A 23,565-nucleotide genomic window follows, 5' to 3' on the forward strand; every position below is an offset into this window, starting at 1 on the left:
ATGCAGCTCCCTCAGTCTTGAGACAAACTAAACTAGCAAATACAAAGTTATTGGTTTTTTTAATAGCCGTATTCTGACAGTAACAAAGTACAAAAACTTAAAAAGTAACGTTATTAATAGATTATTGTATATACCACCAGAGTAATTATAGACTATACAAAGTTTACTTATGTTGAAAAACAATTCAGTTTTGAATAATGAACAAATAACTAAATCATAAAATGGAGACACAATATTCAGGTTACTAACTGGAGGTACTGCACCGATATTGCTATTTAAGTAAAAAATAAAAACTTGAAAACATGCTTTTGAATTTCAAACGAGATCTTGCAATTTTAAGAAATCGTTTTAATTTAGTCGGTTTAGTGCTTCCGCACATTGTTTACTTTCTAAAACGTTTTTACGTCACTTGAAGCGTAACAGTTTTACGAGGGGACCATAAATGCAGCACGGGGATCAACCTGGAGGAGAGTAAAAAAGAAACTCCCGTCAACCGAAGACAAGTTCCCGCTACGATGGGACTTCCCGGTTCTACCGCGCAGCGCGGAGCTTTCTTTACTGCTCGAGTTCATGCCAGGGAACTACTTTAAACCGGGGATCGGTTGACGTGTCCGTTCGTTGATTCGGTTGAGACCCAAGTTCTGCTTTTGGTCGGATGGAAAGTGAGTGAGACAGTTTGGTCAGACAGACAGGTTGGTTTAACGGCTCGTCCCCCGGTGGTTCAATGTCCAACGGGAACGGCACCGAGGAGCTGGACTTCAGGCTGGTGTTTGAGGAGGACGCGCCAGGTAACGTTGCGTTACGTGTCGTTTGTTGGCGACGTTAATCGGGCAACGTTAAGCGTCAAGCTAGCGAGAGCTAGCTACCGTTACAGCGGAAACTAGGGCGATTGTGTCCCTTCAGAATAAGACGAAGTGCGTAAACAAACCCGGAAACTAAAGCATATCGATTCTTTTATATGACGTTTCTTCTTTTCGTTTGATCAAATACATTAGAAACGGTATTTATTTTACTGTGCAACATGATTTATGTATTAAACGTTATACATATCATATATAGAAAGTATACGTTTTATATTTTATATATTATTTCTAACTAGCTCTAGTTTAGATTTAAATTCTAGTGTTTTTTCTTGCTTTTAGATTATCACATTTAATAGAAGAGCAGAATTTACTGTTCTACCTGGTTGAGCTTGTTTTCAAATATTCATCATTATTTTCCTGATATAAACATTGTAGCTTTTATAGCTGAGGTTGAATATAATAACGTGTTTACATTTCCATGGTCAAATACTGACGTTTATGGTTGTCCTTTAGATATGATCAATTATGATTATTACTGAAATTAAATAGCTTCATGCTTGATGCGTTTATGTATCAGGTGTCGGTTTATATCTGTGTCGTTGTGCATAGTAACAAAGTACAGATAACATGTATTAGTCTCTTAAAAAAAGACTGTCCTTAATGTCATACATTATCATATATTGTCTAGAATTAGACAATATATGATAATGTTCTCTGTGCATATTAGATCTGTGAAATACACACTTTCCCTGTCAAGTTGTTGCAGCCCAGGATCTTACTTTGAAAGCCGGAAGTAGTTTCGTCTGGCTTTGGAAGATGTGACACTTCCAGCTGTCTGCTGTCAAACGTATTTTTCACTTTTTAGAATAACCCAGTGGACACTCACAGAACTTTCATCGATCAGTGTTATCGGTCTTTTTTTTTCTTTGGACTTGTCGATAACATGATCATGAACTATTTTAGGATTAAACTCAACTAAATTGTTTTTTCCATGTAGTTTCAGCAGGCCATTACTCATCTTCATTGTCCATTAATTATCCAATCTTTGGGGATTAATTTTAAATGAATGGTTTGTGTTCACAACTCAACAATTTTCACATTTTATAGTTTTATGGTTTGCCCCCCCCCCCCCCCCCCAAAATCAGCAGGTGGAGCTGCTGAAGCACATCACCATTGCCCCCTTTCATTTTGCATGAGATCCTTGGAGGTGCATTGTGGGTAATAATAGCCAGCCTGTGGTGTGCAGCTGTGTGGCTGAGCTCACTGAAGTGCGTGAGATGAGGATTGTTGAATATAATCAAACAAATGAATATATATCTAAATATAATCAATCCATATTATTGTCATAATGGATCTCTGAGGTCACTTGGTTCAAGGGTCTTGTTTTCTTCGACTAAGAGTCTGAAACGTATCATTATATTTTCACGCAATATTAATCAGAGAAAAACATATTTTCACATTTAACAACCAAAGATTTTCGTGAATGTAGATTCATGTTCTATCATTTCTGTTGATAAAAGCACGTAAACTAACGCTGCTACTTCTAGCTCTAGAGGACCTACACGTTGAAAACATAAACCCCTTCGTATAATGAAATGATCAATTACTGATGAAGTTACTACCAGGAGCTTTCCTCTCGTGTCCTTTCTGGCGCCCCTGGTGGACTGAAGTAGTATCTTTGAGCACCAGACCCTTTTAGGAAACCTCATATCGTGGAGTGGGTTAGGGTTACCAGAGCCCAACTTGATGCCCTATTATGTCGACTAGGAGCTTACAAACCCCCAAATCATCATTTTACAGCGAAGGAAACAAAAAACAAAATCCAAGCCTCATAATTAGTAGAAGTCATTGTTAAAGTTTCAACCTTTGACCTCAAGTCAAAATGTCATAGTTTTACACAAAGGAAAACAAACAACAAAGAGCTAACCGATAGCCTCACGTTGGATATGTGGCATTACGGTCGTGAATGAGTTCCTCTGCTCTTTAGGGTTTGTTGTCCAGGTGACGGAGGAGCATCGCAATAGAATCAAAACCACCGTATTTGCAAATGCAAATGATCCCTGCGTCTGATTTACATGTGAGTTCATCTCCCGCCCCTCCCAGGTCCGGGTCTTAACGCGAGGACCCCGTCCTCTTCCACTCTGGTGGAGCAGCTCGTCAGCCAGGAGCAACAAAGTTTCTCATACCAGCCCGCCGACTACCAGTTTCAGGGTCCCCAGTACGGTGGCCAGGGGAACCCCAGAACTTTTGACTGCCCAAGCATTCAGATCACCTCCATTGCGCCCCACGGTCATGTGGAGCCCGCCGCCAGCCCAGGAGCTTTGGCGGGGGTCGGGGCAGAAGGGGGTTACCCCGAGGCCTCCTGGTCCAGGGGGCAGCTCTACCTACCACTTGACCCCTGCTACCGGGACCCGGCGCTGTGCCCGAGTCCCTGCAGCAGCCTCTCCTCCAGGAGCTGGTTATCCGACCTCTCCTCCTGCGAGTCCTTCTCCCACGCCGCCGGCGATGGGGAGGTGGAGCTGCGAGACGCCGCTCACCTCGCCCTGGGGTTGCCTCCGGGCTCGCCGGGCTGTGGGGGCGGGGCCTTCGGGGTGGAGCTGTGGCAGCAGAAGTACCAGCATCCCTCGGCTTTCAGTCCGGTGTTGTCGCCCCACCAGTCGCCCTGCCACTCGCCCCACGCCAGCGTCACTGAGGAGAGCTGGCTGGGCCGCCGGCCCGCCTCACGGTACGTGTCTGATCAGTACCTTTTTATAAACTTAACTAGCTAGCAAGTCCCGCTAATGCCGACCAACTTCCTCCCAAGGCCGTCGTCCAGGCCGACGTCGCCCTGCGGGAAGAGACGCCACTCTGGCACCGACCGCCATGCCCGCTCACCCTCCCCCCACCACTCCCCGACACCGGGCGCTTCCCCGCTGGGCAGCGTGACGGATGACACCTGGGCGGGGAGTCCCGGCGGCGCACTGGGGTCCCTCTTGATGTCCGGCTACCAGGAGCTGGACGTCCCGTCCAAGACCAGGAGGACGTTGGGGGCCCAGCTGGGCCTGCTGGCGGGTCAGGGAGACCCGGGCCTGGAGCCCCTGCTGGACTCCCCCGGCGTAGAGGCGCAGGAACCTGACGACCTGGCAGATCTCTTCCTTCAGGTGCCATCCCACTTCAGCTGGAACAAACCCAAACCCGGGAACCCTCCTCTGTTTAGGTCGGTCTCATTTCACAAGGTCCATCTAGTCAATTCCTTTAGTGCTGAAACAATTCAAACAAAGTGGAACATTCTGGACTCTGACTCTCATATCTATTGGTTGAGTACAAAGCTACAGCCGGGTGCTGGTTAGCCTGGAAACGGGTGGAAATAGCTAGCTTATGTTTCTCACACAAACTAGTGTAAAGATCTCGTCCCACTGCTTCTGATCGTTGCATGTCTGTGGCCTTTCAGGAACTCGTCCCCCCCCCCCCTGGACTGGCCGCTGCCCGACCATTACGACCAGTGTGAGCTGAAGGTTGAGGTCCAGCCCAGGTCCTACCACCGGGCGCACTATGAGACGGAGGGCAGCAGGGGGTCCATCAAGGCGGCCACTTCAGGACATCCTGTCGTCAAAGTAGGCTGACTGACACACGCACATTAGTCTCTTTACAGGGTTTAGATGTTGTTCCTGACTTTAGGGGTGGGATCTCTGAGCGAGAGGAACATTCTGGTCCTGACTGCGCCTTTGGGGCCATCGGGCATTTTCTGAAACCACAGGAATCCTTTTTCAGAGGAGACAAACACGTGGTCCCTCAGAAGCTCTCGGGCAGAAGCTCCTGTTTCTGGATCAGAGGCAAAGCCCTTGAAGGCCGCCGGGTACCCGACACCGGCCGGGCTATTCTGGGGGTCCATTCTGAGGCTCAGTGTGTGTCCTCTTACCGCCCACTATGTCTGTCACGTGTCTAGATGCACGTATGGTAAATGTCTATTTCATTCATATTATGCCAGTACTTTTTTATTTAATTGGTATCTATTTATTTATTATTATTATAATTTATTATTTTTATTTACTATCTGTCATTATTTATTATCGTTATTTGTATTTGCTTATTTCTTCATGTTATTTACTGTTGTTTATTGTCTATGTTCATTAATACTTTTGGTCTCATGATGCAGGCGGGGCTCAGATAGACAACAACAACACCTTCAGAATCGGACCGCCACGCAATCACTTTGGTACTTGTAGTTGTAGAACTAATATGTAAACCTCACCGTAGAGGATTCATGGGTTTGACACATTGGGAAAACAGCGTTTTAAGTCTTCTTCAATACAGCATGATGTTCATTTAGGGAATGATGGTCCATTTAGAGTCAAACAGACGATCAATCGGGATGCTTTAGGGTGGGGCTACACGCTGATTGACAAGTGTGCTCGTCCTCCTTAGTCCTTATGGTACCACATAGAACATGCTGCTCACACTTTATTAGTACATCTCACGGTGGTGACCCCCCCCCCCCCTCTTCTCCTCCTTGTGTTCCCAGCTGATTGGACCTGGCGAGCAGCCGCTCAACCTGCTGCTGTTCATCGGCACGGCGGACGAGCGCTTCCTGCGGCCTCACTCCTTCTACCAAGCGCACCGCGTGACGGGGAAGACGGTCACCACCGCCTGCCACGAGCGCATCATGGGGGGCACCAAAGTCCTGGAGATCCCTCTGCTTCCGGAGAACAACATGGCCGCCAGGTAACACTCGGTAGGGTTGCCCTCCGGTTGGGCTTCTCCTGGAGCGTCGCTGCGGTTTAACGGTCCCCCCCTCCCCCACAGCATCGACTGCGCCGGCATCCTGAAGCTGCGCAACGCCGACATTGAGCTGAAGAAGGGCGAGATGGACGTGGGCCGGAAGAACACGAGGGTCCGCGTGGTGTTCAGGGTCGGCCTCCCGCAGCCGGACAACCAGGCGCTGTGGCTGCAGACCGCGTCCTCCCCGGTGGAGTGCTGTGAGTCCTCCTCGTCCGTCCCTTCTGGAGGACTAGCTGCGACTCAGGTTGACTGATGCTTCCTCTCCTCAGCCCAGCGCTCGGGCCAAGAGCTTCCTGTGGTGGAGAGCTTCAGCCCGCCCAGCTGCTCGGCGGACGGAGGGGAGGAGCTTCTCATCAGCGGCTTCAACATCTCGGCGCAGTCCAGGGCGGTGTTCATGGAGAAGGGGCCCGGTGAGGGGACTTTGCCTCGAACGTCTTCACGTCAGGGGTCGGTCCCACGTCCCGCTGACGTCCTCTTTGTCTCCTCAGATGGACGCTCGCTGTGGGAGGCAGAGGCCAGGGTGGTACCGGAGAAGAGCGGCGCAGTACGTAGCAGCATAACAAAGCATCATGGGAATATGTGCGTTCACTGATCAGTGAAAGTCTCCTGCAGCTTCCTGCTGGGGCCCGCAGTCATACGTGTTGTATACACATACGTGTGTGTGTGTGTATAAACACACGTATCTAGAGGGAGTTTAGAGAAACAAACCAACTAACTGATAAATCTACCTCGACTCTGGTCACTCCGAGCTCAGGCTCATGATACATTTATACATCAGAACAGGAACGAAGCTGTGGGTCTAAATTCTCAGTCATGACAAAAACACAATAAAAGTACTACAGTGCTAGTACTCAAACTTAGAGTACAAGATGTGAATAATTCCTGCCCGCTGCCAGTGAGCTTATTAGGATGTAGAGAGACCTGTCAATCGACATGTAGCCCCGCCCGAAAGCAGACTTGAAACTGGAGACCGAGACCATAAACTCATGTTTACAATGTTTACTGAGGGAATAAATCAAGAGAGAAGTAGAAGTTTTCTCCATAAACTTCATTTTCTCATAGACTTCTATTTTTTATTTATTGGTTTATTTGATGAGGGACAGTTCACATTGATAAAACATTGCTGTAAATGTGGCCTTTTCTATCGTTGTTTCCGTGGATACGGGTGTTGTGAAGTAACTAAAAGTCGCACCCTCTCACCCCCCCTTTCTGCGACTCAGTCCAGCATCGTGGTCGAGGTTCCTCGTTACAACAAGAAGACCACCGACCCGGTCCAGGTCCAGTTCTACGTCTCCAATGGAAAGAGAAGAAGAAGTCTGACGCAGAGCTTCACCTTCCTGCCCGGGGTCAGACGCTGCCCCCCCCCCACCGGCGGAGTCAAACAGGAGCGCTGGGACCCGAGCCACATCTCACACAATCCACCTGGCTTCGACGTGGTTTACTATGACCCCTGTGACCTCCCGGTGCATTGTAGGCCTTCTTTTCAGACCCTGCCTCGTCAGCATCACCCCTCCCCTCCCTCAGTATTTCCTCAATCCTTCTCCCAGCCTCCTCAGACCTCCTCAGTCCCCCTACAGACCTTCACCTCCCCCCATCAGACCTCCTCCGGTGAGCCTCAGAAGGAAAACCCCCCAAAAACCCCGTCTCTGAGCTCCAGAAAAGTCTTTGTGACCCCCTCTAACCCCCGAAATGAGTCGTTCCCCGACTCTGGAGGGGCGGCAGGCGTGAAGCAGGAGCCGGACCAGTGTCCCGTTCTGGGCTCCTTGGGCCTCCAGGAGATCACGCTGGACGACGGTAAGAGGCTCGGACCCCCCCCCCCCCCCCTGTAGAGTTGTTAGGCCTCTAGTCTCTATAATTTTGACTTTTATCTAATTCAGACTGTGATTTCTGACACAAATAAATTCTGATTCATTTATTTTATTGATTTAATCAGCAGCAGCAGTTTGAGGCATTAAAACAAGCTCCGCCTCTAAAACGATAAACACATGAATGCAGTTAAATTCTTTGTGTACTTTTAAGTAATTTGCATTGATGTAACATTTCTACTACACAATATGTTTACAGGCTGAAATAGTACATGTTAAAAAAACAAACCAGTTTGAGTTTCACCTGCAATGCACTCTGGGAAATGTCTCAAACTGTGTGTGTGTGTGTTATTAATAGTCTGCTTGTTGCTGCTCTGTAAGATGCAGATGGGTTAAATTTGTCAGCTGTCGTCTCTGCCCCCCCCCCATATGTTTGACCTTGACCTTTGCAGCCTGATCTGGTGACGAGATGATTGTTATTAATTATTAATGATGGTTATTGATGGTCTTTACCAATCAGGTGTCTGAAGAGGTTTGTCTATTTTGTTCCAAATCTGGTAAATTCCTGCAATTGTTTTTGTTTTGTTTTTATAATATTGACATAACGTCTTTATTAGGTTGATTAGAAGCGTTAAACCTCTTCGGTTCTGAGGAAGAAGCTCCGGAAGGAACTGAAAGGCCGTAACCCATGGTTACCGCTACGTCACGAATAATCTTCTTCCGGTTTTCGTTGCAGTGAGCGAGATCATCGGCAGAGACATCGGCGTCCAGCTGGACCACGTGGACCGGTGCCACCAGTACGACTGGGAGCACGAGCCGCCCGCATGAGCTCGTGAAGACTTTGTTGCTGGTTCGCCAAACCTCAAGTGCCTGAACAGCCAATCAGAAGCCTCCGATGACCTTTTTAGTTTATGGAGCTGTAGAAACGTGTCGTAAAGCTTGAAGTAAAAAGACGTGTGTGTGTGTGTGTGTGTGTGTGTGCGTGAGTGAGAGTGTGAGAAACACACATCACTGAAATAACTTGTTTCATTACATAAAAATACCATTTTACTTTCATTTGAAATGTGTTTCTGTGGAGGAAAAACATCGTGCAACCCCCCCCCCCCCCCGAAGCCACTGCGTCAGGTGAAGAGCTGCTGGTCCGGGTCGCTCTGGACCGAGCAGAACTCCTCCAGCACCGACCCGGACCAGCAGCTGCTCCGGCAGGTGTAGACCAGCACCGTCCCGAACTCCGGCTCGGCCTCGCCGCCGCTGTCCGTCCAGCGCAGCAGAGCGACCAGGGCCGGCATCAGCTGCAGCTCAAAGGTCCGGCCCCCTCCGCAGGAGGGGCAAGCCGGCGGCGCGGCGCTGAGCGACGAGGAGACGCAGAGCGGCTGCCCGCCGCGACAGTAGCGCAGCACCTGCTGGGGACAGAGAGCGATCTTCTTCATGAACCCGGAGAAGACGGCGTCTCCGTGTCGGGCTCTCGTCTTCTCGTATTTTTCCTCGCCGCCGCCGTTCTGCGTCTCGCCCACCACCACCAACCCCTCCCTCTTCTCGTAGTCCCTCAGAAGCCGCTGGGCGTGCCGCAGGTCTGCGTCCTCCTCGGTGCACAGGTCCGACTCCTCCACCACGCTGACAAAGTACGCGCGCAGGACGGGGGCCTCCTGCTGGGGGGGCAGGGTCTCGAGCTGGGGGGGCGTGGCCAGACAGAGATCCTGAAGCCGGCTGCTGACTTCGAGCTCCGGATCTTCTGGGAAAAGGCCGGAGAAGTTCACTTCATAAATAATAAATCCTTTTATGTTGGAGTGCATATTTTACATATAAATATACAATTATTTATGAATTCATATAAAAAGATTTTTGTAGAAGTATAAATAATCTTTTTGAAACTTAACCAAATATTTTGTTAATAATAAATATTTAAGTTGTAAACAAAAATAAAGAATGGAAATACTCTGAAAGGAAACAAGAGGCTACTCCCCCACGGAAGGTTTTACAGAATCTTTAAAGCAAACATTTACAGACGTTTCTGATTCATGTTGAATCAAAAGTGATGCTCTTTGTAGGCAGCTTTAATTTAATGACCATGTATCTATTTATGTTGCTCACCGTGTGTCTGAGGAGCTGCTGCCTCCTCCACGCCTCCATCTGGTCCCAATCCATCATCCTCCTCCTCCTCCACCCCCCAGTCATCGGCGGAGTCACACCAATCAGTGGCCGGCCGAGGGGCCCCCTGAGCAGGGTCCGGTCTGCTCGGAGCCTGCTCCAGACTCTGGGAGCGGAGCACCTTCCATCCGTCCGTCCGTCCGCTGCACGCCGCCCGCGGGCACGCGAACAAGTGGAGGTTCCGGTGGTAAGACGAGGCCCCTAGGGGGCAGTACACCTGCACCACGTGAGTCAGCGGGGCTCCGCAGCGAGCACAGCTGGGGGCCGGAGGGGAGACGTCGGGCGGCCAGTCCGGGAGACCCCCCACCTTGTTGGTCAAGAAAGAGCACCGGTGACGCCGGGGGTCGATCTCTCCGTCACACAGACCGACCAGAGTGCTCTCCTGAGCCGGGTAGGCCATGTGCCACACTCCCGAGCTCCGACAGGAAGTGACGGTTCATCCGTCGCGTAAAGAAAACCGGAAGCAGTTCAAGACGGAAGACAAAACTGCGCCGTTTTTTATTTGGTGGAAGCCACTATTTAAACAGGAAAAATGCATTACTTTATAAACGAAGCAGGTAAGACAATTATGAAGCTCACTTATTTAATTTGTGAGAATTCGCAAACTTCCCACCGGAACTCGGCATCTGTGCTATTTAAGAAATGGAAAAGAACAGTGCCGTCATATCCGTTGAAGTAGACAAATACATCGACATATGGACAAATATGTCAAACTTCTTTTTCCAGTAAACCTATTTACATTTTTATTTTTTCGTCAATTGTAAAATATTTAGAACAACTGCATAAAATGCAGAGTTAAGAAGACACCTGTTGATTAAGAAATACACGAATCATAAAAGTGGCACGCTGCTTCTACATCTCGTTACTTACACACGTGTGTCTAATTCAGTGGTTCTCAAACTGTGAGGCGCGACCGAGGGGCTGGGGGAAATGTAGATTTTTTTAGTAATTAAGGAGCAGTGTGCTGCTGTAAAGCACTGGGGCTTCAGTGCTTTACTCAAGGATACTAAGGCATGCAAACTATGTAAATGTAAACTATGCTGTAAAACATCACAGCATTGTTTAGTTATGTCCACTTCTCTTTAACTCAAAGAGCTCAGACAAGTGTTCGATTTGAACTTGACTGTTCAAGTTAAAACTTACAGTAATACTTCGTGTTGACGTATTATTAATAAAAGCACACATGTTGTTATTTTAATAAAAATTCAGCATGGACCATTGTTACATTTTTCTTCCTCCAAAGTGGGGCCCGACAGAAAAGGTTTGAGAACCACGGGTCTAATTGATATGTATATGTACGTTTGCACATATAACATTTTCACCTTGTCAACATGCTTGAATCAAACATCCTGAAGGTGCTCATGAGCCAAAGAAACTGCTGTTGGTCCGTTATGGGGGTCAAAGGACAGAGGTTGTTCCATGTTCGACAAAAATGAATTATTATACTTATTATAATTTTTTTAAATCTTTTTTTTTTCTCATGTCCTCAGGTAGCGGTAGCTTTATTTTGAAAAACGTTTAAAGAAAATAAGAGAACCAACTTCTTTCATCCACTAGATGTCACTGCTGACTCAGCAGAATGTTTTGACGCCTTTTCCTTCAATTCATTCATTCAGTGTCTTGGTTAGGTCTTACTTATAAACTTACCAACTCACTCACATATATATATATATATATATATATATATAGTGAGGATATGAGTTAGAACATACATATGTATATAGATTTTTTTATAGAGATTTTCGTTTTTTACATGTTGGATGATATAAACAGAAGAATTTGTACTTGTTGTCCGACACTGAACTCAGCCAGTAAAAACATAAACTAAAGTTGAGCAGCTTAAAGATGACCTTTCTGCCTCATAAACATTTATTCAAATGAACATTTCTTCATGGAACTACAGAGCCGATCCAAAGGAGCGTGAGACGGAACAGAGCCTTTGGACGTAGTCTGAAAAGAGACCAGAGCCCTGTTCCTTGTACATGGTTCAACCAAGTGGACTAAATGTCCCATTATCCAGCTCAAATTAACGAGATAATTGATGTCAGCCTACCTCGATTCTTCAAAGGCTGATCCGCACTCAAACCATCGATGAGACAGTCGATGCTCGGCTCCAGTGTGTGGTGTTGATGTGGCGCTACGGCTCCAGAAGGTCTTCTTGTAAAATGATTCTTCTTCAGCCTCAGCGTCGATGCCGCTCGTACAGGAAGTGCAGTCATAACGGATTTTTGTGATCTCAGGGGAAGTCTCTCCCTAGAAAACGTTAATTTAACTGATATCGCTCCTTCATTTCAGGGATGTGGCGAACTAATCCAGCAGCTCAAATGAACCTGCGCCGGAGCTGGTTCAAGTTTTTGGATGTGTTGCTACGGTGATTTAGCCAAACCAGCTTTGGGGAACCAAAAAGCCTGATCTACGTCATCTCATCCTGAAAATGATCTGACTGTACGAAGAAGGGGGCCTGGTCTTTGTAATGCTGCTGTGTGATGGGACGTCTCAGCACATAAAGCAACAGGGTTTATATCGGTTCTTTCAGACAAAGTTCAAAGCGATGGAGACAATCTGCAGACCACAAACACCTGGGCTTGGCTCCTGGGATTCTTTCCAGTCTGGGTCTTCTGAACCTCCTGGAGGAAATACGATTATAAAACTTCAATCATTAAGAACCAGCTCAAAACTTAGGATAAACCTCCATTAGAACACGAAGTTTGGTCATTTAAGGGTCTTCAGAAATCAGCTGAATAATGGGCTTTAATTCTTCTCTTGATCGCAGCAGATTGTTCTCTAGGTTTTTGTTTTTTTATCATTTCTTAAGCAATTATTGTTACCATTAAGAAGGTAATGACGCAGCACTTCCATTCAAAGAACAGCAGTGTAAACCCGCCGAACGTGGAAAGGTCACACAAGTTCATCTGATTCAGATGTTTAGGTGCTCAGTCTTTCCTTATTTTAAGATGTTTGAATAAGAACACATCAAATGTAACGTATTGAAGTAATGCTTCTTTGAAGGAACAGTGCAGTTACTTCATTCTAATGCCTCTTTCATTCATACTTTTTGAATATTCCCTCAAAAGGCATACTTCAGTTTTACAATAACACTGAATGTTAGAGAAACATTGTTTGGAGATGCTGGAGTCTAGACTGAGGAGGACAGAGCTGCTAACATTAGCATGATCCGCTAATGTTAGTGTATGATTGGCCAGTTGAAGCCCCGCCCCTTCAGGTGAATTTCAAGTTGCACTGGATAAACCGCATCAGCTGAGATAACGCTACATGAGACTAACCGATTCTACGACAAATAGATTACAAACAGACTTTCTTCATGTGCAAAAGTGTCTTTAGACAAATATCAAAATGTCTTAATTCACGTTGAAATTTCAAAAATCAAAAAAGCTCTCTTTGAACTTCAGTCCCAGGAACACAGGAAGGGGAGGGGCTTCCCCAATCTACAGAAAACTGCAAATCTCCTCCTCCATATTCAGTCCCAACAGTTTGAATAAAAGAACTTAAATGGTCCGGTGACTCCTGAGTGTCACAAGCTGAGGTTTTGAATGGCTTCAAAGCTCAGCTTCCAGTTATAAAAGTGATGACATGAGGACGACGTCTTTGTGCGTCTTCATTCCTCCTCTTCCTCCGTGTCCAGCGGCCCTCGGTCCGCCGGCAGAGATGCTTCAATTCGCTGCCAACGATTCGGCGGCCAGATTATGTGAGAGGCTCGGCCGTGCAGCAGCCCCACGGACACCTGGGAAGAAAAAAAAAGGATATTCCATTTCCATTTAGCTGAAGCTTTTATCCAAAGCGACTTTCAATCAATGCATTCAACCCAGAGAGAACCGATCCAGAACAACGAGAATAAAGAAAGCCGAACTACAAAGTGTTGTAAGTGCTGCCTAGTCCAGGTATAGAGGGTAAACCTGTGTTTTTTGCTGTATAGGCTTTCTGCTGTCCTGATGTTCAATCTTTTGGCTGCTTTAGTTCCCTCAATGCTTTGATCCTTTTTGTCGGCTCGTACCGGTCCGAAGCTGTTGCTGTCCAGACTGTGTCCGTGGTGATCCCCCTCGATCCAGAAGTGACCGTCAGGAACCCGGACGTACCGGTTCTTGTAGCTCAGAGTCCTGCAGAAACCGGGAGACAAATGTTGTTAAAAAGCAACAATTAGGCTTTACTTTCATTATCGTTAATCATCGGCCTCTGAAATCCTTCCTGAGTCACATCGAGCTGCCGACCGAAGGACACATACAGGCCGATAAGGGTGGAGGGAAGGAGGAGGCTGCTTCTATCAGGTCGTCATGTTTATGAGGACAAGGTCCATCATCATCGTCATTTAGCAGGAGAACATCGCGAGTTATAATATCATGGGCCTTTTAAAGGATGGGTTTGTGTGTGTGTGGCCTTGGATACATAAATGTTATTCATGCCGTGACTCCAGATACACCTATGTCTCCTCCCTCGTCTTTCTGTCTGTATAACTGGGCGGCGGCCTTCATCACCACACTCCGTTCGATCCTTCTTTGCTCCTGGTTTCATCTCAGCTACGGAGAAATAAATCACCCCACATCCATTAAATATCTGGATTCAGCACGGATGCTCACTGCTACTTGGGATAATTAGCTGTCAGCTAGCGATAAAGGCTAGCTGTCGGCTATCTATAGTGGGTAAAATGTGAACCTGGAGTCTCCATATTGTCCTCAGGAGAGGGTTGACGTGGGAGGTGGAGAACATTATTTTCGGTAAGTTGCTTCAATTTTGCATGAAAATTCGCTTAAAAACGAGTTAAAAGAAGAAAAGATATTTCTTATTGAGGACGTTATGAAGCCTTGATATAGAGATCTAGATAATATCCATCTATATATTATACCAGCGATTCCCAAAGTGTGGGCCGTGGGCCGTGAAGGTACTGCAGGTGGGCCGAGAGGTCATTTACAATAAATAAATAAAAAGTTTTTAATTTTCAAAATTTTGAAAAGTTTGAAATTAATATAAAAATATGTATGATGCGGCACATTAGTTATGTGAAACATTAATTGATGAAGCACAAACAATTTAAACGAACAGATTGGTTAATCGGTTGATCCATACTGGTTGTACACGGCGCTCAAGGCGCTCTGCCAAACATGACAAAGCTCGTCTACGACGGCGAGATGCTGAGCGGCGCTCAAGCGCGTGAGATATGGAGCTTGTTTCAGGGCGCGTCGGAGAAACAAAGCGGTCGTTCTCTCAGAGCACTTCATGCGTAGAAAACACCTTCGAGCGCGAGCAGAGATTCTCCTCGCGAGCAACCAAGTTCACGTCTCGCAAGCGAGCAAATACCTCGCTCGAGACGGACTTTTGCCGGTGGATGTTTGATTTACGCGCGCGCATCAACCTGATTTGCGCTCTCGAATTTTGACAGTGATTTGCACTGATAGACTGCAGTATCTTATGCGCCTTATTGTGCGGAAAACACGGCACATGAGCTCCGGAGAAAATGGTATACAAAACATACACTGTCGGTAAAATTCTTAAGGTCATTTAATCATCCCTAGTTTATGTTTTGATCAGAGTTGTGATTAAAGGTTTGGGTGGGCCGCAAAAGATTTTCAGATTTCAAAGTGGGCCGCGGCATTCTTGAGTTTGGGAACCGCTGTATTATACTATATATTATAGCTGGGGTAAAAAATGCGTTAATGTAGCAATCCATAATGCCAACAAAGACTCATCCTGCATTAACAGCATTTCTTCTTTCTTTTGAGCATTGGGGGGGCTTAATTCTGCTGCACATTAAGAGACAAAATGAAGGAAGGTTCTGCACCTTAAAATGGACATTTCCATCTTCAACCTCTACCAGATGGCGTAGTCGATAAAAGCAAAGCTATTTGTAACCACTGGAAACCAAAAGTATCTTATCACCGTTGTACTACGAGCCGGAAGTACTACGAGCCAGAAGTACCACGAGCCAGAAGTACCACGAGCCAGAAGTACCACGAGCCAGAAGTACCACGAGCCAGAAGTACCACGAGCCAGAAGTACCAGCTAAAGCAGCCCACTGGCTACAAACAACTGCTGATCACAGAAAATCATGCGATTAATTGAGTTACATTTTTTAATCTTTGCCCAGCACTAATCTATCTCTATATATATATATATATATATATGTCTGCATCAGTTTTTTAAATCCGAGGACAATACTGAAGATGTCTGCTTGTTTTATCAGGGAGTCAGTACCTGATGAAGTCGCCCTCCAGGCCGATCACCCGCTTGATGATCTTCTGCTGGGGGTTCTTGGGGGACCTGAGGGAACAGTAATGAACACATGAATATATATATATATATATATATATATAAAAAATGTAAGACAACAGACTGAAGGATACTCGATACTCAAATGTTTCAATTAGAAATTGAAAGCAGCAGATAAAAGGCAAGGAGTATAATTACTATTACTTATGTACCTGAGAACAGAGATTGACCTTCGACCCTTCTGCTGCCATGACGATGGACAATACTTTCTCTGCCCTCTTCCTCCTAACCTGCCGCTTTCTCCTCCCTCTCACCTCCCCTCCCTCTGTTGCAGTGGGGATACAGGAGGGATCATAACTGACTGACAGCCCGCTAAGCAAATGTTTTTTCACACACCTCCAAAGAACTGATCACCCATTGGCCGGTCCCCAGGGACCTGGACTGAGTGGACTCTCTTGGAGATACTTGAGAAAAAAACTGCACGCCTTAAATCTCTCAAACACACACACGCGCGCAAGCACACGTGTTTAAATATATAAAGCCGAAGTGTTGTTTTGGATGCTGTGGGTGAATGTTTCCTGCAGTCACTCGTCACTGACAACAAACGTCACACAAAGCATTGAGGTAAAGACAACAATGACACGCATCTCTGAAGTGTGTCGCTTCAAGGAGAAAAGTGAAGTCTGTACATACGCAGTGAACCCTTTATTGAGTTGTTCACTCGTCTCTAGTTTGTTTTGTTGCTCATGCTGCCCGTCCGTAATATCAAGACACAAAACAACAGAAGACTTCTCAAGCTGGCTCGAGACTCATCAATGAATCAATATACAAAGCGATGGTAAAACCTGCACGAGGACTTTCGATATTGTGTTGCCGGGCGTTTGTGAAGCTCTTAATGCAGAAAAACGACGTGTTAATACATTTCTGATTGTATAAAAACAAGTTTCTGCTTCACATTTGAATAACACATCTTTCGGGGCTTTACGTTCTGGCTCAACGCGCCACTCACATAACGGAGACGATGTCGCCGCGTCGCACCTCGTAGTTCCTCACGCTCCAGCGGTTCAGCAGCACCACGTCGCAGTCGGACCCTCCCTCCGGGTTCAGGGAGGGCTGTGGGCACAGCTGTTTAATGCTTATGTTTGATGAGAATAATGCAGCATGTGACACCACCGGTTTCTCATCACCTGCATCGACGCTCCCTCCACTCGCGCCACGTAGGCCAGCCGGTCCAGTGCGGTGACGGTGACGGGAACAGCCACGAAGAAGCCGCCCACGAATGCCCGCAGGTAGCGCCGACCCCCCGACGCCATGGTCCTCTGGACGGGCAGAGAGGAACAGGAAGTGGTAACCGGCGGGAAGGAAGGAAGACTCTTTAGGGAGGTTAAAAGGTGGTAATCTTTGAACTGTTAAAGTGAGGCCAGTGATCCATCGACGCCTGTGGCAATAATTTATCCTATTGAACTGTATCTTACACGTTCATCAAATTAATCTGCCAGCTATTTTTTTCTATCAATTCTACAAAATATTAGAAAAGTGTACACGTCAAGTACATTTTAGACCAAGTTCACGTCTTCCAACGTTTTGTTGAACCAACAAAATCAAAGAGATTCAGATTAAATTGACAAAGTGAAGCTGCAAATACAAACTCCCTCTGTAAAATGTAACGTTACATGTTACTTTGTTATGTTCATGTTAAGTTAAAGTACAAAAATATGATCACAATACTATTTAAGTACCTCGTGCAGAATGCCTCATTGTTGAATAATATATCATTTCATACAGTATTTACCGATAAAAATAAGCAACTAAGTGTTAATAAATAAATGAAAGATAAATAATCAAGTAATGTACTAGAGCCTTGAGGTGGGAAACGTACTCATCCTTTCAAATGTTGCTCAAGAAAAGGTCACATTTAATGAGTTTAATTTAGCACCAAAAGTAAAAGTATTTAGTACGCAGAACAGCTTATTTTAGAATAATATAATACTATGATATCAATGCAGTAAAGGGAGAATATTTCCCTCTGAGATGACAAATAAGCCTGACTGCCTCAAACGTAAATACTCAGGTTGAGTACAAGTACCTCCAATATGTCCAGTACTTGAGTAGTACTTAGTTACGTCCCCCTCATTGATTGATTGACTAACGCCACCTGTCAGGCCTCAGAGCTCCACCTTAACAGCTGTAAGCGACAGGTTGACCTGCGTGTGCTAGCAGTGCTAACAGCTAGCCGCACAGCGTCTGTGACGTAACGCGCTGCCGGGACGAGCGGCTCGGACCGACGTGTCGACGAGGGGCCGGAAGTCTCTGCTCAATGCCTTCATAAGCCTTAACGGTACCGAGGCGGCGGCGCTCACTGTTATAGCTAGCGATGCTAACGTGCACCTACCAGCAACGTGAGGTCCGTCTTCCGGTTGTGGTCTACGTACCGTGTGGTACCCCGGGTCCTAAAGCTGGCAGTGTTCCGCCTGACGCGGTCCAACAAATCAGCATTCAGTATAAATATGTCGTTTTTATTACAGTGATGAATCACAATCTTTGTATACGCTCGGTTACTATATGGACTAGAATTAAGGAGTGTAAAAATGTTTTGTTTTAATTTTGAACATTGAATTTGATGCAAGTTAATGTATTATATTTGAGCATATATGTTGCATATATAATACAATGGGGGGGGGGGGGGGGGGGGAGTTTAATTTTACAGTAGTTTTAAGTGAATTTACATAATATACTGAGACTGTCAAACCTGTCAGTAAATAAAGTATATATATATCCGAATATGTAGAGAATAGAATAGAATAAATTAAGTCACAACATTTAAACATGTGACTTGTTCTTCTCTTCCTCTATGACTATTCTATACTTGTTAATAGCTGTAACCTAAAATATATATATATATATATATATATATATATATATATATATATATATATATATATAATATAATATAATATATTGATGTATTAACATTCTGCAGGCCGAAGTATGTTTTATAATAATCACTGATGAATACATGCCCCTCGTTTTAAACAGATCTGCTTAATTCAATCATAAATTAAAATGTTTAGGACACGTAAACGCACCGCGATACGGTTTACTGTACATGGAGACCGTAAACGTGGCATGGAAGCGTCTTGCAGTTTCTTATTGGTCGGTCGTGCGCTGTTTTGACCACGTGACCCGGAAATGGCTGCTTCTGCCCAGAGTAAAACTGGTGAGTTGTTTTTATTAAACGTATGTTTATGTTAAAAAAAAGCTGTTTTGTGTTAGACAATGAAGAGCAACTTGTAGATACAATTCCGAGTCCGACAGTCATTAAACTGTCAACAAGTTCCCCCCTCTGTGGTCTGTAAAGACGCTAACAAGCACGAAGCTAACGGACTGTGCTAGCAGGCTAACCAACACGTTCTTTCTGCATTTAAACTGTTTTAAAGGAGTGATGTCACCGGTTTGAAACCAAAGACCTGTCTTATTTATCAAGTGTTCCAGTAAACCTTAAAGACAGGTTTTTAACTTTTTATAGCAATACATTTATCTGACAGGTCAAATTACTTAAATCTTAATATCTCTCTTATCTAATCAGTATTCATTACATGTCACATCACATGTCATTATTCACAAATAACTAGTATCTTATCTTATGTCACTACATGCAGATTTCAGAGCATCTGTCTTTTTGTGGAATGTTGGTTTAGTGATCAACGCTAGTCAGAGAGAGAGTTTGTGTGTGCTTGATAACCTCCCCCGTCCTCCCCCATATCAGTTCAGGACAGCATCCTGGAGCCTCTGTGTTTCCCAGAGGATCCTACGTGCTGCTCCGGTTCCGCTGGTTCTCTGGGTTCTGCCGGTGCTGAGCAGCTGCTGGTGTGTCTCTTCTGCCCCGAGTCGGTCCCCCTGCAGCAAAAGGACGTCCTCCTCAAACACCTACTGCTGGAGCACAAGCTGGTCATCGCCGACGTCAAGCTGGTGGCCGACCTCCCCAAGTACGAAGCTCCGAGATATCTATAGACTCATTTGTATAAACTAATAATTCAATATAAATATGCACATTTCTAAAAACGAGTCAACGCTAAAATCAAACGACTGTATTTTAGAAATGCATAATACATGTATAGATGAGAGCAGACCCCCCCCTCTGCTCCCTCAGGTACGCCTCCTACTGGAGGCGGCGCTTCCAGGAGCAGCCGCTCACCGACTTCTGCAGCGTGATCAAGACCAACTCGCAGGGCCCAGTCGGTGAGTCCAGATGTGAAGAGAACATGTGGCACTTCTCTTCGGTTCCGTTAAAACTGTCGTTTTTGTTCTAACTTACAAAATACCCAGATTTGAATGTGTTTTATCCCCGTTTGTTTGATGTGGAGTAAAATATCTTCACCCTCCTGGAGTAGAAAGGAGGTAAAAACCTCTCCATGTTGTCTCCTCAGAGAAGCAGGAGGACTACTTCCTGCTGTGTGACGTCCTGCTGGAGGACCGGGTCCTCCGAGAGAAGCTGCAGCAGAAGCGTCTGGTGAGAATCAGACTTTACTCGCGTTCCTTTTTTATCGTTCGTACTGCGACGCCACCGGCTCTTCTTCTGTGGTGTCCCGCCGACAGGTGGAGGTGCTGGAGCAGCAGCAGCGGGAGAGAGAAGACCGAAGCTTCCATCGTCTCTGCATGTTTTGCAGCGAGGAGTTCTCTGGAAACAGGTTGTGAGACAGGCTGAATGTGAGACAGGTCAATGTGAGACAGAATGTGTCTCCTGAGAATAAAGAATGTGTCCTCAGGTCGTCTCTGCTGAACCACATGGCCAGAGAACATTCCTTCGGCATCGGGCTGCCAGACAACATCGTCTACTGCGACCAGTTCCTGGAGGTCCTGCAGGGCAAGCTGGACAAGTAAGAGATGAGGTTATAGATACATCCATGACCCCACCTTGACCTTACCATAACCTAATGTGTCCCAGTCTGCAGTGTTTGTACTGTGAGAAAACCTTCAGGGACAAAGCCACGCTGAAGGACCACATGAGGAAGAAGGCTCACCGCCGCATCAACGCCGGCAACAGCGCCTACGACCGCTTCTATGTCATCAACTACCTGGTAAAGGGCAGCGACCTCTGACCCCTGGATTCACTGTTCAGTCTGTGAAACATGCATGTAACCGGTACTTGCTACACTTTAAAACCAAATTAAAGTTGTAGAGGAATTATGTGACAAATTGTAAAACAACTCAAAGCTCCAGCAGATGTTTTTAGATGTATTTTTTTCCTGGGATGTAACTCATCACATTCCAGATGTTCTTACTGGATCCATCAGATCCTCACAGGTCCTTCTCTCCTCTTCAGGAGCTGGGGAAGACCTGGGAGGAGGTGCAGAGTGAGGACGACCGGGAGCTGCTGGAGGAGGACGAGTGAGTAGCAGCTCTGATTGGCTCTGACACATTTAGACCTTCTTCACTGAGAGCTCATCTACTTCCTGTCTCTACCGATCCTCCTCAGTGATTGGTCGGACTGGAGGTCTCACCCGGTCTCTGCAGTGTGTCTCTTCTGTGAAGACCAGTCAGAGACCATGGAGCAGATCTACGCACACATGAAGGTCAGAGGAACCTCGATGGTCCTGTCTAGTCTAACGGGTCTGGTCTGGTCTGGTCTAACAGGGTCCTCTTGTCTTCTTCAGGAGGCGCATGGCTTCGACCTTCAGAGCCTGAGGACCGAGCTCAGTGAGTAAAAGCAGCTGTTGGAGAATGAGGGATTGATATGAGCAATAATCAATACAGGCTTCTGAAATATACAACAATATTTTTAAATGTACGTAATTCACAAAGTTGTCAACTTTTTATGGTGATGAAATAGTTTAAAATGTGTTTTAAATATATTTTGTGTTATTCATATTTTAGATTTAGATTATTATTTAGATTAAGTGGACATTGCCTCTTCTATGTCACTGAGAGAGACTCTGTCCTGCAAGTAATGTGGACTAAGATGAAACTGTATTAAACAACATTATTCATATATCAGAAGCTTAACTGCTTACTGAATAAAATGACAGAAGACTCAATATTTATAATATTAATAAATACGTTAACCCCGCCCCGCCCCAGACCTCCACTTCTACCAGCAGGTCAAATTGGTGAACTTCATTCGGCGGGAGATCCACCAGGGACGCTGCTACGGCTGCCGGGAGACCTTCGGGTCCAGAGACGGCGTGCTGCGGCACATGGAGGTTAAAGGTCACGCCATGACGCTGCCTGACGCGTCTGCCTGGAATCAGCCGCAGTAAGATTCATCTCATATTAGAGATTTTCACAATAAAGGTTCAAGCTCTTTAGGTTCTACTCCACTTTAAGGTGCTTCCTGGGCACAAAGCATTTTGTAGTTTCAAAGGATGTAAATCCAATAAAATTAGCTTTTGTTGTTAAATGTATTTTAAGTTATATATTTTCAACCAGATTTTATGGAACAGAATTTAAATTATGTAAGAATAAATGTGATTTAGCAGATTATATATTCGAATCTCCTCAGATATTACTTTCCCACGTACGAGAACGACGGCCTCCTGTGCTCGCTCTCCGACAGCGAGGAGGACGACAACGAGGAGGAGGCGCGTAGCGGAGAGGAGGTCCCAGTGATCGCCGAGGACGTCTCAGACCTCAGAGCGCTGAAGGAGCGCAGCGTCCTCAACCAGCTTGTGAGGAGCAGGAGCTCCTGCAGCTAGGAGGATCAGTCTATGGAGGAGGAGCTCCTGCAGCTTGGAGAAGAAGGAGGAGGAGCCCCTGCAGCTAGGAGGAAAAGGAGGATCAGTCCGCGGAGGAGCAGGAGGTACCAGGAGTACAGATGCTTCTAGTTCTGCACCTCCTCCTCATCCTCCTATGGGCAGAAGGAGGCGTTCAGGAACATGACGCCCATGCAGGGAATCAAAGGACTTGATGACGTCATCGTTAACACGTTTTAGAGTAATTACAATAAAAGCTTCTATAAATCTTTGTCTTCATTCTTCATGAACTGTGTTTCAACTCATATTAATATTTTTTTATCTTTGTTAAAGGACAGATTAAAGAAGACTATTAAAGAAACTATATAACAACATGCATTATTACTTTACAGTTTAGCATAATGGCATCGTATTTCATACAATTCAGTAAAACAATATTCAGTATATGATGAAACTACCACAACTCTTAAATATAACATAAATATACAATATGAATATCCTATAACACGGCGACGAGTTTATCGCTGCCGCCACTCCCACACACAGTCAAGCGCGCACGTTATTCACGGTGCGCCTTTATACTAGAGATTACGGTAGTGGTGCTATCAGTGTGTCCGGTGTTCTCTAAAGTGCTTCGACTCTCCATCCATTCATCGCAGGGCTAACACAGACACGTGCTGCCCTTTAATCTTGTTAGCTTCATGCTATGCTAATGTGGACAAAACAAACACTTGGAACCATTCGCTGATCCAGATGCAAATTTCCTTCAGAATTGAGCTTTTTCTATACAAAAGAAAAACGGGAAAGACAATTTGACATGGAAATATCTGAAGATGAATGGGATAAGATGTGGAAAAAACATAAGACAACAACCTGTTAATAAGCTCTGTATATCGCAAGTTTTCCTGGAAAATCTGGTACTCTCTTACATTACAGGTCATTTAGCTGAGGCTTTTATCCAAAGTGACTTACATTGCATTTTTAACCCATGGCTTTTTACATTTTGGTAAAGGGAGGAAGTGGACTCGATGGAAGTTGACAGACCTGACATGGCAGTTTCTCATTTTTATTTCTGGTTGTCGTTGAAGACTTGTTGTATTGGAGTTATTATTGTTGAATAAAAAGAAAATGGTAAAAAAAAGA

The 23,565-nt window shown here is 45.6% G+C and overlaps 4 protein-coding genes and 1 long non-coding RNA gene across 7 annotated transcripts; 3 read left to right on the forward strand and 2 right to left on the reverse strand.

The window, feature by feature from the left end:
- The first annotated feature begins 407 nt into the window (after positions 1–407).
- Positions 408–8,422, forward strand: LOC120808971 (nuclear factor of activated T-cells, cytoplasmic 3). The gene is made up of 10 exons (XM_040162384.2): positions 408–788; positions 2,907–3,528; positions 3,607–3,999; positions 4,234–4,396; positions 5,305–5,504; positions 5,586–5,758; positions 5,831–5,971; positions 6,050–6,105; positions 6,782–7,355; positions 8,103–8,422. The coding sequence occupies exons 1-10, from the start codon at positions 725–727 to the stop codon at positions 8,192–8,194; spliced, it is 2,478 nt and encodes an 825-aa protein (XP_040018318.2). The 5' UTR covers positions 408–724; the 3' UTR covers positions 8,195–8,422.
- On the reverse strand, positions 7,463–10,029 carry pdcd2l (programmed cell death 2-like). Of its 2 annotated transcripts, none has more exons than XM_040162395.2 (2): positions 9,458–10,029; positions 7,463–9,098 (listed from the first exon to the last, which is right to left on the reverse strand). In XM_040162395.2, exons 1-2 carry the CDS (start codon positions 9,912–9,914, stop codon positions 8,488–8,490), a joined length of 1,068 nt encoding a protein of 355 aa, XP_040018329.1. In that variant the 5' UTR covers positions 9,915–10,029; the 3' UTR covers positions 7,463–8,487. The 2 variants fall into 2 exon arrangements, with proteins under 2 accessions (XP_040018329.1, XP_040018330.1); XM_040162396.2 differs by having other exon boundaries at positions 7,463–9,095; positions 9,458–9,963.
- On the forward strand, positions 9,952–13,944 carry LOC120808976 (uncharacterized). Its single transcript, XR_005710057.2, has 2 exons — positions 9,952–10,071; positions 11,810–13,944. It is a non-coding gene; the product is annotated as an uncharacterized LOC120808976 (long non-coding RNA).
- On the reverse strand, positions 12,499–18,300 carry immp2l (inner mitochondrial membrane peptidase subunit 2). 2 transcript variants are annotated; one of them, XM_040162397.2, is made up of 6 exons: positions 17,820–18,300; positions 16,921–17,052; positions 16,743–16,846; positions 15,719–15,784; positions 13,527–13,629; positions 12,499–13,256 (listed from the first exon to the last, which is right to left on the reverse strand). In XM_040162397.2, exons 2-6 carry the CDS (start codon positions 17,044–17,046, stop codon positions 13,131–13,133), a joined length of 525 nt encoding a protein of 174 aa, XP_040018331.1. In that variant the 5' UTR covers positions 17,047–17,052; positions 17,820–18,300; the 3' UTR covers positions 12,499–13,130. The 2 variants fall into 2 exon arrangements, with proteins under 2 accessions (XP_040018331.1, XP_040018332.1); XM_040162398.2 differs by having other exon boundaries at positions 18,126–18,207.
- Positions 18,301–18,824: 524 nt separating this feature from the next.
- znf277 (zinc finger protein 277) lies at positions 18,825–22,689 on the forward strand. The gene is given in 13 exon segments (XM_040162682.2): positions 18,825–18,912; positions 18,915–18,950; positions 19,500–19,719; positions 19,884–19,972; positions 20,161–20,243; positions 20,330–20,421; positions 20,500–20,610; positions 20,679–20,811; positions 21,057–21,121; positions 21,210–21,306; positions 21,388–21,430; positions 21,812–21,986; positions 22,233–22,689. Coding segments are annotated over 13 exon segments (1,410 nt in total). The 5' UTR covers positions 18,825–18,839; the 3' UTR covers positions 22,426–22,689.
- The last annotated feature ends 876 nt before the right edge of the window (positions 22,690–23,565 follow it).

Source organism: Gasterosteus aculeatus, chromosome X, assembly GCF_964276395.1.
Source record: "Gasterosteus aculeatus chromosome X, fGasAcu3.hap1.1, whole genome shotgun sequence".
In the NCBI taxonomy this organism is placed as follows: domain Eukaryota; kingdom Metazoa; phylum Chordata; class Actinopteri; order Perciformes; family Gasterosteidae; genus Gasterosteus; species Gasterosteus aculeatus.